Here is a 14,516-nt window from a genome sequence, read left to right on the forward strand (position 1 = left end):
GTTAAGCAAATGTAAGTTTTCTTCTGTAACCAATGTCAGCCCCCTCCAGGATAAGAGAGGAGCTACTATTATTGTTATTTAGTTCCCATGGAGAGTAATTGAGCATATTGTATCTGTACAGGGATGTCAGTCCCAAGGAGAAGACTCGGGGTGGGAAGTTGTTTGTGATCCGCAGGTCATTCAGGTGTATGGCTGCCCATAGGAGTCCTGGCTCTTTTGTTCTGCTTCCCACTGGGCATGCACTCAAAATCCCCTGGCCACTGTGCTCTGTCCTGTCCCTTACATTTCTTTTCCCTTCTTCTTTCTCTCTTGTATCTTGTCTCAGCTGATACCAAGCCTTACATACCCCTTATTCTTAGGAATGAGGTTATAAGACTGAATGAGTTGCTTGTTGCTTTCTGCCCATTGCTCGTGTAGAAAGACTGAGTCCTGCATGGCTTATAACCCTCCTCCCCTCCAAGCTCTGTGCTTTTTGTTTTTCAGTGACATATGCCATGAGCTCTTGGGACATGTACCTTTGTTTTCGGATCGCAGCTTTGCCCAGTTTTCCCAGGTGAGCAATTAATTTCTCTCGCCTTCTAGTTACAGGGTGAGACCTGGATTGCTCAGATAAATTGAACCCATGGAGGGGCCCTCATGTCCTCTGTGAGGATGGAATCCAGATATAGTTCTGTGACCCCATCACAGGTGGGAATGTGGTCCCATGGGGCTGGCTAATTACCAATTCCAGGGACCACAGCATGGAGCTGGTGATTTGGTCATCCTAGGAATTGTGTGTTACTGACTTAGCTAATTTCAACTGTCCTACTGGATGTAGTTTAAGAGCCTTTTCATCTGTGAAAACCTCCCAGATCCCCATGAAGAAGTAACCTTGCCTTCTTCCAAGTTCTAGTGGCATCTTTCCCCTCACATTTTGGGTCTTTGCCACTTTCTACCTTATCAGGCAATCATGTTTGTATATGCTTTAAGTATGTAAGATGGCATTTGCCAAGACTCTAGTGCCAATAGCCTGACTCACGGCAAAAAATAAAGAGCCAGTTGCCTTCTCACCATCGTCAAGGCAGCAGGCTAAGCTTTGATTCATCTATTACAGTGGTAAGCAGGCTCAAAAATGCTTTTTGGATGAATGAAAGAATCCTACAAAATCTCTTCTGGCACTGAGAGGCAGCCCAAACCAAGGTTGGGCAACTGGGATGGTGGAGAGTGCAAAGGTAGTGCTGTGTGGCCCAGGGCAAGTTGCCAGGCAACCCTGAGTCTCAGTCACCACAGATGTGGATCAATAAAGAGCCCTTCCTGATCGTCTCCTTCCTCACAAGGAAGAATAACGATCAAATGGAATGATCTATGAGCAAATGCTGGGCCAAGCATGAATTTCACAGTAATGGGATTGTATGTGAATCACTTAAGCATCTTCCTTCAGCCAGAAAGAAAGAAGTATTTCTACTCTTGAATGGAGAGGCTGCCACATGGTAGCTGAAACAAACCGGAAGCAAAATTAACTGCTTACTAAACAAGGAAAAACTGTACTCGTTAGACACAGCCTCTCTAAACAAAGAAAACAACTGCTTTTATGTGTGTTAGATGCTCAGTCGTGTCTGACTCTTTGCGACCCCGTGGACTGTAGCCCACCAGGCTCCTCTGTCCATGGGATTCTCCAGGCAGGAATACTGGAGTGGGTTGCCATTTCCTCCCCCAGGGGATCTAACAAACCAGGGGATTGAACCTCTGTCTCCTGTGCCTCCTGAATTGGCAGGCAGATTCTTTACCAGTGAGCCACCTTATGTGGGCTTGGAGGAATTGTGAAGTCCAGAGATTGTTGGACTTTTAGAAGTGGGAGTGTTTAGAAATTAGGCGAACCTTTGCTGTGGAAGTCTCACCACAGGAGTAGCTGACTTTCAGAAGTGTGGTTCCTGCTGCCAAGATGTCATAGATTGCTTTCAAACCAAGATTGGAAGTTTTTAGTCTCATTACTAAAAGTTTTACTTCCCAGTCAGAGGCTAAATGGCCATCCTCCTTAAGCCATTTCCATTTTGGGGAGACCCACAGAGGGGTTGGAAGTTACCTGAGTCAGCAGTCAGGAGCCTCTGGCTCATCAGTGTTTCTGGTTCCAATTTTGACCTGGACAGTTTCAAAGCAGGGAGTTATTCTGAGTTCCCTGAGCATATTCTTTTTTGATCTAAAAGCAGGATTAGTTTCCCACTAGAGTGCAGGATGGAGTGGGGTGAAGCACTTTGGGTTCCTTGTTTTAGGCAAGATCTGGGCTCACAAAGAATAGTGGCTGTGAGAACAGGGAACCCTTTCAACCTTGCATTTATTGATGATGACTTCTGTTAGACTTGGGCTTCCCAGGTGGTGCAAGTGGTAAAGAACCCGCCTGCCAGTTTAAGAGACACAAGAGACGTGGGTTCAGCCTCTGAGTTGGGAAGATCCCCTGGAGGAGGACATTGCCTCTCCTTAAAGAGATTTTTCATGGGCTGTGCATTTGGCCTGTACAATGCTCTTTCCTCAGCTATCAGCAGAGCCAATAACAGCCTTACTTCCATCAAGTCTTTGCTCAAATATCACCTTTCCAATGATGCTTTCAAATTTGTGGTGCTGGAGAAGACTCTTGAGAGTCCCTTGGACTACAGGGAGATCAAACCAGTCAATCCTAAAAGAAATCAACCCTGAATGTTCATTGGAAGGACTGAGGCTAAGGCTGAAGCTCCAGTACTTTGGCCACCTCATGTGATGAGCTGACTCATTAGAAGAGACCCTGATGCTGGGAAATATCAAGGGCAGGAGGAAAAGGAAGTGACAGAGACAGAGATGGTTGGATGGCATCACCGATTCAATGGACATGAGTTTGAGCAAATTGAGTGAAGCACAGGGAAGCCTGGCATGCCTCGGTCCATGGGGTTGCAAAGAGTCAGACATGACTTCGAGATTGAACAATAGCAACACAGCGATTTGTTAAAATCATTCTGGGGCCTTATTTAAAATCACAGTCTCAGGACTTCTCTTATGGTGCAGAGGTTAAGACTCTGCCTTCCAATGCAGGCATTTGAAGCTTCAATTCTATCCCTGGTTGGGGAACTAAGATGCCATATGCTACAGGGCAACTAATCCCTCATGCCTGAACTAGAGAGCCTGCATGCCGCACCTACTGAGCCTATAAGTGGACCCAATACAGCCAAAAAAAAAAAAAAAAAAGATGAAGGAAAGGGCAATCAAAGCCCCCGACCCCACCCCTGCTTCTCTGGCACTCTGGATCCCCCTTGTCCCTTTCTCCTTTTGTTTCTTCTTTCCGAAGAACTTATCACCTTTAACATACCTATGTATATGCTTGTTATTTACTGTCTATCCACTTAAATGTAAAGGTCAGGGATCTTTATCAATTTCATACATTGCCTGTCACATAGAAGGCATTCAGTAAATATTTTTGGAATGAATGAATGCATATTAGTAGGAAAGAAATATATATATATATATATATATATATATATATATATATATATATATACACACACACCCACACCCACACACACACACACACACACATATATTTATATATGTGCTCTGTCTGCTGCAAATCAGGCTGGAGCAAATGTTGTAAAAGAGACAGAGACCACTAGAGGCTTCTGAGTTGGGAGCTGTGATGAGAGGTGGCCCGTGACATCTCAGACTCTCCAGCTGTGGCACATACCAGGACAGATGTCAGGAACTTCACAGCAAGTCTCCTATGGTGTCTTCAGGGGGCTTGGTGAAGTCTCATCTAGTGCACCAGGAATATTCCGCTTGAACTGTGGAAGGATAATCAGAACTTGAAACGTTAGACACAACCTACCATGTGACCGTGAGCAGGTCATCTCTTTCCTCTGTGCCTCGGTGTTCTCTTTTGTAAAGTGAATAGAGGACTAGGCTTCCTCCATTCTCGAGATCTGTGACTCTGTGAAGTGTGGTCAGGGAAGCCTTGACGGAACAGTTAGAGTGTACCTGGTCCCTTCTGAAGGTATCTAGCCACTCATCCCCTTCCTGTGGTCAAATACGAGGTGGGATCTGAGGGTCAAGGCTGAAGGTCAGCAGACCCCAGCCATGTCAGTGCCTGTTTCTCTGCCATTGCAGGAAATCGGCCTCGCCTCCCTGGGTGCCCCTGACGAGTACATTGAGAAACTCGCGACAGTAAGTACCCTCTCTCCCTGCTGGCTGCTGGGAATGTCTCGGGTCTTTGAAACTGCTGTTTTCCTGAAAGCCAGATCATTTGAAAAGAAAAAATAAATCAGAATGCCTTGCTTACTTTTGCACAAGTGACATTTCACATATTGACTTCTTCTTGGTGGTTTGATTTTGAAATCAACTACACACAGATGTTTCCATGTAACTTTAAACAGTATGTCTTGAAAGCACCAACAGGCTGTAATGATAGTCGTTGGGAACCCCCTTGAGTGGGTGGGAAGTAGTCTAGATTCACATCTTTGAAGAGGAAAATATTTACTTTCTACCTGATGCTGGGGCCAGCATGAGGATCTATCCTTTCTCAGATCCCAGGTAAAAGTGGGAACTGGGCTCTGCCTTCTAACCAAACACTCTCTTCCGCAGGGGGTGACGACTCTCATCCGTAGACACCGTGGATGAGCAACTTCACGGCAGGGCCTCCTTCCTGTAGACCCCCTTCCAACTTGACCGACGCACTCCTAACCTCTAAGCCACATTTTTTATAATGTGCTCAGCTTGGAAGATAGGAAATAAAACTTTATGGTGGAATTAGGGACTTCAAATTAATGCACACATATCATTCAGTTCAGTTCAGTTCAGTTGCTCAGTCGTGTCTGACTCTTAGCGACCCCATGGACTGCAGCACTCCAGGCTTCCCTGTCATTATGATATATCAGTTTAGAAGTTTGTGAATTTATGAGAAGGTTGAAACCTCCCAGATCCTTTCTCACTGCCCAGCTGCTCTGAGACCCCGGGCAAGTGGCTTTTGCACCCTCATCTCTAAAAATGGATACAATTGTTTATACCGTTTCCATCTCAAAAGTACATCATGAGGATCTTGAGGATCAAAAGAGTTAAACTTGTGTGGATGTGAGTTTTTAAAAGCCAGATGCTGTGCTGATACAAAAAGTGACTTTCAAAGAAACTGCAGAACTTGATAGAATTTCTCAGTTGTGAGAAAAAAAATAAACTGAAATACACAGCATTAAGTTACCTGCTGTAATTGTGATAAAAATATTCATCACCAACCTAGCTTCTCAAAAACAATCTTATTATTGATATACTGATCTGGGAATAGTCTTGGGGCCCTTGCTCTGCCTTGAGACGCTGTGTCACTGTATGTTTGTAACTTCACCTCTCTGGGCTAAAGACGTCTCATCCATATGTGAGGAGCTCAGACTGACTCAGTTCTGGCAGCCTTCCCAGGTTTCACGTTCTCTAGTACAATAAATAGACTTACCTAGAAACCCTGGGCCTTGGCTTTCTCTTGGCCCTATTTAGTAGGAAAGAAAGTGAAAGTCGCTCAGTTGTGTCCAACTGTTTGCGATCCCATAGACTATACAGTCCCTGCAATTCTCCAGGTCAGAATACTGGAGTGGGTAGCCTTTCCCTTCTCCAAGGGATCTTCCCAACAGGGATCAAACCCAGGTCTCCCACATGGCAGGTGGATTTTTTACCAGCTGAGCCACAAGGGAAGCCTGAGAATCCTGGAGTGGGTAGCCTATCCCTTCTCCAGCAGATGTTCCTGACCCAGGAATCGATTCTAGAACCTTATTTCCCAAGCCATTTATCTGGGCCATGTTGCACTGGAAGCTATTGAAAGGAAAAGACTTGGTTATTTGGGAGGCTGAGTGCGGTGACTGACAGGGATTTAACACGGATTGTTGCATGCTGGGGATATTGAATAATAATCTGAGAACCGAGAAGGAACTTTGAGGCCAAATAAGGAAGGAGATAGCTCAATAAAATGCAGTGATGAAGTTTACTGTGGGTAACTGACACACAGCAAAGGGCGGGTAGACAGCAGCCAGAGGCTTTGGCAACCACACTCTATGCCATGAAAAGGGTACAGGGGGATTAAAGGGGCCAACACTACTAAGATCCAGTGCAGCCAAATTAAAATTGATTAGTTAATTAACTAAAGGGGTCAAAGCTAAGGATAGAATCTGATTACTAAGGGAGAAGCAGGTTCACACTGTCAGGAGTTAGGGGTTTTTTCCCTCCCCCTGGAAGGCCTCATGACCATTATTTCTTGTGAGGCATTATCCGTCTGCCTCAGCAAAAGTGTTTATATGTCAGATGAAGATTTTATATTGGATAAGAAGGGTAAAAGTTGATGAGGAACTTACCTGGTGCATTCCTTGTGAATAGACTGAAGCTCAACCTTGCAGAAAAGGATGGGGTTAGGACTTCAGGCTTACATGGAGCTGACAAAATGGAGTTGGTGTGGTTCAGTCACACAGATAACAGGATACTCCCTCACTGATTCTATCATGACCCGATTCCCTACCTCCCACTGAGCCTGATGGGATTGTCTGGTAACTCCAGCCAACTTGGGGGAGCAGCTCCCTCTAGCTGATGCCACAGAGAAGAAAGAGGAGAGGGTGGAAGAGTTCCTGTCATAGAGAGTGGCTTGTTGGGGATACCCTTTGGGGGCTTCCTTAATACTCTCCCACCACTTCCCATCACTTCTTGCAGTCAGTTCAGTTCAGTTCAATCGCTTGGAGAAGGCAGTGGCACCCCACTCTGGTACTCTTGCCTGGAAAATCCCATGGACGGAGGAGCCTGGTAGGCTGCAGTCCATGAGGTCACTAAGTGTCAGACACGACTGAGCGACTTCACTTTCACTTTTCACTTTCATGCATTGGAGAAGGAAATGGTAACCCACTCCAGTGTTCTTGCCTGGAGAATCCCAGGGACGGGGGAGCCTGGTGGGCTGCCATCTATGGGGTTGTACAGAGTCGGACACGATTGAAGTGACTTAGCAGCAGCAGCAGCAGTTCAATCTCTAAGTCATGTCCGATTCTTTGTGACCCCATGGACTGCAGCACGCTGGCTTCCCTGTCATCACCAACTCCTAGAGCCTGCTCAAACTCATGTCCATTGAGTCGGTGGTGCCATCCAGTCATCTCTGTCATCCCCTTCTCCTCCTGCCTTCAATCTTTCTCAGCCTCAAGGTCTTTTCCAAGGAGTCAGTTCTTCACATCAGGTGGCCAAAGTATTAGAGTTTCAGCTTTAGCATCTTGCATTCAGCCAACTCTTAATTCAACAGGTAACTGGATAGGCTAAGACATAGCACAGAAAACCACGACCCCAGGTCAGGCTGATTCAGAAAACAGACCTGCACAAACTCCCACCTGGGCACCTTGTCTCTGGCCCTGGGTCACCTGCTGCTTCCTTGTGTACGCTTTCAACTTGACTTTCCATTTCAGATTTACTGGTTTACTGTGGAGTTCGGGCTCTGCAAGCAAGGAGACTCCATAAAGGCATATGGTGCTGGGCTCCTGTCATCCTTTGGTGAATTACAGGTATGAACCGAACAGGAACCATGGATGGATTTGAGAGTGGTAGGTACAGCAGACCATTCATTTTCCCTTTGTACTGTCGAAACCCTCTTATATCCACTTTGAAACTAAACCTCAGGGTTTCTCCTCAAGTGATTGACCTCTTACCAGCTGTGATTTGGTTGTGACTGTGGGTTTTAGAGATTGAAATTGAACTGCAGATACACAGGTCTCCAGACCAGAGGGGCCTCCTGAATCTAGGGTTGAACTATGCATTGGGACATAGGCAAACACATACCAGAAAATGTGGCTGCTCCCACACCATCTGTTGATCACCTTACCTGAAAATGGTTGGGGTAAAATATTCCTTTTGATCCTGATTGCTCTCCAGTATGTGCAAAATAATTTAGTTCACCTGCATTGGGACTAGGGTATGGCAGGAATCAGGATAAGGTGGGAAGGGATGCACAAATAGCCTAGGGGATGCGGCAGGGACCAGCAGCGCTGACTTAACCATGACGACTTTCCATTTGGGACCCACAGTATTGCCTATCAGGCAAGCCGAAGCTCCTTCCTCTGGAACTGGAGAAGACCGCTGTCCAGGAGTATACGATCACAGAGTTCCAGCCTCTTTATTATGTGGCTGAGAGTTTTAATGATGCCAAGGAGAAAGTGAGGTGAGATGGTAACCAAGCTGGGCCAGCAGCCCTTGGGACCTCCTGACTCGACCTGGTGCTGCCGGTCTGTGGGAGGTTGGGCAGGAGAATGGATTTCAGTGCCTACAGCAGCGGCGTGCGTCAGACAGTCTTCTCTCCCCACCCTGTCTCTTTCCACTCCCTGTTGAGAGAAGTGCCTTCCTTTGCAGGACCCCGTTTCATAGCTTATTAGCCGAACATGATGACCCCTGCAGACAGGCCTACCACCTTATCCTTGCTCAGTGCGGCCATCAGGCCCACCCCTGAACTCTCCTGTGTTCAGAGCGGCCGCAGAGGTCCCCCATCAAACAGCACTAGACGTCTTCTCACCCAAGGGAGTCCTTTGCCACTTTATTCTCCTACATACTTGCAAACTCCCTCCCTCCCCTCTCTTCAGCCTTTACCCGCATTTAACTGTTTTTGTGTGTCTTTCTCTAAACAGCTTGCTTAAAATCACTACCCAGCCCTGTCGCCCCACCCCCACTCCCCAGTACTCCTTACTGGCTCTGTGATTTACTTTTCTCCTTAGCACTTATTAATGTCTAAAATCTTGTGTGATTTAAGGTCCCTGAGGATAGGGGATTTTGTCCTTTCTGCTCTTTCCCCCGACTTCAAGAACAGTGCCGGACACCTAGCAAGCACTCAGTATTGCTGTTGTTCAGTTGCTAAGTCATGTCAGGCTCTTTGCGACTCCATGGACTGCAGCACACCAGACTTGCTTGTCCTTCACTGTCTCCTGGAGTTTGCTCACACTCATGTCCATTGGGTCGTGATGCCATCCAACCATCTCATCCTCTGAATCAGTGAGTAACTGGCAAATGTGCCAATCTCAGAGGCAATTCAGCACCAGGCTGGTGGAGCGGTACCAGGACTCTGAGACTCTCAGCTCCCCTAGAAGATGGCCCTGCCATCAACCTGCCAGAGCCACACTGCTCCCAGCAGGTGGTAGGCTGGACAGAGTGTCTACTTATACAGGGCAGCCATGATACCATTTTTACCACTTCTTTTGTTGTATCTTAGCAGTGATGTGTAATAAATGTAAGTCTTACAGGCTCCTGGGATCCCTGAAGCTGGGCATGTCAGCTTTGAATGCACCGGGCTTAGGTAACCAACAGTAAAATGGTAGCCCACAAATGCACTTTCTTTGACCCCAAATGACTCCCTTCACTCTTTTCTCCAGGGCCCTTAGGTCCTTCCTGCCATTCTTTGCCATTTTTCTCCTAAATTTTCACCCTTACTGAGAACCTAGGCTTTCTGTAGCCCTAAAGGTTCCACTCTGCCATTCCTGGAACTCCTTTAGGGTTATGGATTTTCATGAGTTCATGCATTATTCCACCAAGGTAATTATAGTTACGGGTAAGGTGGCTCAGACAGTGAAGAATCCACCTGCAATGTACGAGACATGGGTTCGACCCCTGGGGTCGGGAAGATCCCCTGGAGAAGGGAATGGCTACCCACTCCAGTATTCTTGCCAGGAGAGCCCCATGGACTGAGGAGCCTGGCAGGCTACATGCCATGGTGTCACAAAGAGCTGGACACATGTGAGCAACTAACACTTTCACTTTTCAAGATGCCTAGTAGCTATTTTGTACCAAGCATTGTTCTCAGTGCTTTTCAGATACTAATTCATTTAGAACACAAATTGCAGATAGGGGTGCAGAAACATTGAAGGGTAAGTAACTCCCTCAGCGTCACACAGCTAGTAAGTGGCCGGCCCAGGGTTTGGACTCAGGCAGTGGAACTCAGAGCTGGTACTCTTAACTGCTGAGTTGCACTGAGATTCCCACATGGACAGGCCCTTCTGGAGATGACTCTCTCACTCAGGGAGTGATCAGCCCCAGGCCAACAGGGAAGACCTTGCCAGGACATGGGCCTCTCTTTGAAATCCCACCTGCTCTGCTAGTGTCTGCTTCCCCTGATGACTTGTGGTAAAGAACCTGCCTGCAATGCAGGAGACGCGGGTCCATTCCCTGGGTCAGGGAGACCCCCTGGAGGAGGAAATGGCAACCCACTCCAGTATTCTTGCCTGGAAAATCCCATGGACCAAGGAGTCTGGTGAGCTATATAGTCCATGGGGTCACAGACAGTCAGACATGGCTGAGTACGCACTCACTCACTGCTAGTGTCTAGAGCCCAGAGGAGACACAAAAGCTCTCATCTGCTGAGAGCTGGCTCACAGAACGAAAGAGAATTCAAAAAAGGAAGGGATCTGAGCACCTCTGGGATACCCTCAGTGCATCCCAACTAAAAGAAACCAATGCCAACCATTTTCAGTTTCAGTATTCAAGCTCTAGCAGAGACAGGGCTGAGTTTGTTCACACACCCGCTGCTTGACCTGAGAAGCGCTGAGTGGGCCTCAGACTGACAGCCCAACTCATATACCTCCAGTGGGGGAGGTCAAGTCCCCAAAGAAAAAACAGGCTGCACCCTGGAATGAGGGACGAGGGGAAGAGCAGGCAGAGTCACAGGTGTCTACTGCTTGGTTCACGTCACCAGCTGGACTGAAGGCTTTTTCCAAAGAACAGATGGGGCAGGATACTTAACCACTTACTCTTCATGCATCCCCAGTCACTAATAAAAGATTCCTCCCAGGCCCAGGAGTGATGCACCAGGCAGACAGGGAAGTGAGGGGCCCAGGCCAGATTCAGACTACCTGTATTCTTTCCCTTCTTTACAATGTGTTGCCAGCATGGCCTTAGTAGTTATTTAGCTTCCTCAAGCTTCAGTTTCCTCATCATAAAATGGGAATAGTAAAATGGTACCTTCCTCTTAAGGTTTTTATGAAGACTAGTTTATTAAATAGTTAATAGTTAGTTAATAGATAATAGTTGTTAAGAGGATAAAACAGTTGAAACTTGCTCTAGTTCTCAAACATAGGAGGCCCTCAATCCATGTTAAGTTTCATTCATAGTGTTGTCTTCAACTTTGAGAACCATGTTTTCCTGCTTTGCATTGATGATCAAGCATCTCAGAGGTTTTTTTCCCTTCTATAACATTCTTTGGCTAGATTTTACTTACTCCTTTTATTTTATTTAATGATAAGAATTTGGCCTTATTGTATACTGTGCTTTTATTGTAAGCTACTTCTGACATTTTGGAGGCATGTGCCTAAGTGTGTTTGTATATACACAGACACACCTACCACATACAAAGGCTTCCCAAAGAGGACCTAAAACTCCATTTCACTTCTCAGCCCAGTACTAAAGCCCCTGGTGAGGTTTCAATGCTACTAATAACCAAGTGAATGCCACTGAAAAATCTTTTTAAATTACTTTTCCCCAAATGGTAGCCTTCACTCAGACCTATGATTTTGGTTTCAGGAACTTTGCTGCCACAATCCCACGACCCTTCTCAGTTCGTTACGACCCATACACTCAACGGATTGAGGTCTTGGACAACACCCAGCAACTTAAGATTTTGGCTGACTCCATCAGTAGTAAGTAACGTACACCCTCCGAGGCCATTCTCACAGAGGATTGTGTTTTCTTACCTTCATCAGAGGAACAGTAAGAGATGTATTAAATGTTTAAGAAAAACATTTCCAGGGAAGCCACTGACTTATTGAGAGAGAAAAACTTAGCAGTAAAAAGCCAGAATTGCCTTGAGTGTCCTCTCTGCTTTGACCTTCCTGGATCCCACCCCACCTCCTATGACCACCACCTTTCCACCCTGGCTTGTTGCTGCCACGTTCCCCTTTCTCTTTGCATTTTCACCCCTTCCCCTCTAAGTGTCCACCGGACCTTACTCTGCCTGGAATACCAGCTCCCAAGGATAGATTTTATCTACTTTATCAACCACAGAGTAGTTCATCCATTGACCTTTTATTTTTTCTGGACAGCAAGAATTTTATAATAGTTGTTCTTAAAAAGTTATTGTGCTCTTATGTTCATCTCCCAATTCTTTCTAGCCTTCAAATTCCCCTCGAGCAACACTGGCCAGCTCTTAGTTCCCATGCATTCCCCTGGCCTTTGCCCATACAGTTTTTGTTTAAAATACTCTCTTTACCACTCCCATTTAGGGACCCCATCCCAGTTCATCTTTCAGTTGTTCATACATATCTCTTCTTAGGGTAAGTCTGGTTTGGGTGTCCCTCCTAGGTCTTGGCCTTCCCATAGATCCCTCTCTCAGAGCACTTATCATAGGTTTTTTATTTTATTTTTATTTTATAATTGTTTACTTGTCTGTCTCCCCAACTAGACTTGAGCAGAGGGCCATGTCAGGTTTGCTGTCAAATCCCCAGCAGTTAGCCATATTCCTAAAAATCATATTAGGTACTCAAGAGCTATTGAATGAATGGACAAAACCACCCAAGGATCAAGCTTTAAAGGGAGAAGTTCTAGTCCAAGGGGTGGGGAGTTTCTGTCTGTAAAAATGTGCTAAGAAAGGCCAGAAGGGCTGGTGGACTTGGTGTATCCCTCTCTACCCCTGTGATGTTGCCTGAGGCCACTGCTAATATGCAGAACTAGCCCACTATACTCGTTCCCATCAGGTATGGCCTCCCTCCCATAATGAGCCATTGTGATAAAGTCCAAGGCTGATTCCCTCCCATAGATGCCATCTTGAACACTCAGCTGGAATAATCTGTTCTCGGAAGAGGCCAGCCATGGGCTCTGGAGGCTGGGGTGTGAGAGAGAAGGGTTAGGCCATAGCCGTTTTCTCTCTCTCATTTCCCCTGAGAAAGTGAAAATAATTTCAAAGACTATTATTTATAAGAGGTTTCTAAAAATCACTGACTAACAGATTTAGGAACTGGAGGGTCCTTAGAGTTTTGTGACCTTATATAAGGCCCCATCATCTCTATACTGTCCTCAGGATCTAGGCAGCAATAAGGCTGGTCTGTCTCCAAGTCCCCTTCCACCTCTATGAAGAGTCTGTGTCCTTGTGGCCCTTTGGCGTGTGAGAATCTGGCATGAATGAAAGTGACTCCATCATACCTTACTTAGTCTGGTGGTCTGGCAATCTAGGCTGAGTTCTCTGCTTAGACCATGCCTTCTCAAACCTCGTGTGCCTCAGAATCACTTGGAGAGCTAGTTAGAAATGGATAGTCCTGAGTTGTACTCCCAGACTAAATTCCCTGTATGTGTGATATGAGTCAGGGACTTGTATTTGTAATGAAGCCCCAGGGAATTCTGACATGGAGTAGGGGTGGGGGGCAATGTGAACCCTACTTTTAGGTCCTGTGGCTTAGCTCTTTGCGAACATCTGTGGATGGTCGTGTGAAAAGGAAACAGAAAAGCTAGTGATTTCCCTGGGGAGAAAACTATTACCTCCTTCCCTGAGAAACAGACAATGGAAAGAGGAAGCTTAATTACATTAATAGCTCTTTAGCACTTCCTACAACTTGGAATCATCTGTAATGGCTCAGATTTTATCACCCTAACTAAGCTATCAGCTCCTTGAAGGTTGGGGTAGTACCTAGTGTATCCACACACCCCACTGATTCCCTAGCCTTTTACACACTGCAGACCCTTGAAGGGTGTTTGTTCACATATGAGTGGCTCCTTTGTTTTTCTTTGTAGGTGAAGTTGAAATCCTTTGCAGTGCCCTCCAGAAATTAAAGTGAAGTCACAGACAGAGCCTAAACTGAGAATCTCTCGATGGAAATCCAACTACTTCTTTCATTTCATCTTAAAAAGTGTAAAAAACAAGCCTTAATTCAAAATGAAGCCTTAAATCCTTTTGAGAGCAAGATGGCGGGTCAACAAATAAAATCATCTGAAATGACAGCATATTAATAATACCCCAAAGCATAATGGTGGATCTTTTGGGGTCATCTGTGATTTAGAGATGATAATCTCATACTCTGAATTGAATTAAAAAATCAGTAACCTGTCACATTTCATCAAAGTTAATGAAAATTTGGGACCTGCTTTATTCAACCTTCCTAAATACTTTCGTTATTTGCTGTAGAGAATTCCTAAAGGGATATATATCCCTCACTGTGAAACACAAGCCTATCAGAATTGAATTTCTGGATTTAATATAAATTTTAGCCTACAAAAGGCATTTTCTGTTTCAGGGAACTATGATTCTACTTACTGCTTTGTTATTTTGCCTATGTAGATTTTCTTTAATTCAGAAGCCTATTAAAATCAATACAAATATTAAAGTTCATAATGTAATATCAAAATATTTTTGTGTTTTATTATCATCATAAACACTGGTATGGAAGGTGGTAGAACTCTCCATCTGATTCAACTCGCAGTATCATTTTCCAATCAATTGTCAAGTCTGTTTTGGGGGACATTTTGAAGACATTTAAGGTGCAGTGCGTACATGCCAAGTCACTTCAGTCATGGCTGACTTTTTGCAACCACATGGACTGTAGCCCCCCAGGTTCCTC

The 14,516-nt window shown here is 45.6% G+C and overlaps 1 protein-coding gene across 1 annotated transcript in view; it reads left to right on the top strand.

Annotated features, from left to right (window-relative positions):
* Nucleotides 1–14,305, top strand: part of PAH (phenylalanine hydroxylase) — a 78,542-nt gene extending 64,237 nt beyond the window's left edge. Inside the window, exons 8-13 of the mRNA XM_043882169.1 lie at nucleotides 484–553; nucleotides 4,105–4,161; nucleotides 7,407–7,502; nucleotides 8,022–8,155; nucleotides 11,494–11,609; nucleotides 13,693–14,305. Coding sequence (XP_043738104.1) covers nucleotides 484–553; nucleotides 4,105–4,161; nucleotides 7,407–7,502; nucleotides 8,022–8,155; nucleotides 11,494–11,609; nucleotides 13,693–13,736 — 517 coding nt within the window. The 3' untranslated portion in view covers nucleotides 13,737–14,305. The remainder of the gene's footprint in view (nucleotides 1–483; nucleotides 554–4,104; nucleotides 4,162–7,406; nucleotides 7,503–8,021; nucleotides 8,156–11,493; nucleotides 11,610–13,692) is intronic.
* Nucleotides 14,306–14,516: the final 211 nt, after the last annotated feature.

This window comes from Cervus elaphus, chromosome 22 (assembly GCF_910594005.1).
Source record: "Cervus elaphus chromosome 22, mCerEla1.1, whole genome shotgun sequence".
In the NCBI taxonomy this organism is placed as follows: Eukaryota; Metazoa; Chordata; class Mammalia; order Artiodactyla; family Cervidae; genus Cervus; species Cervus elaphus.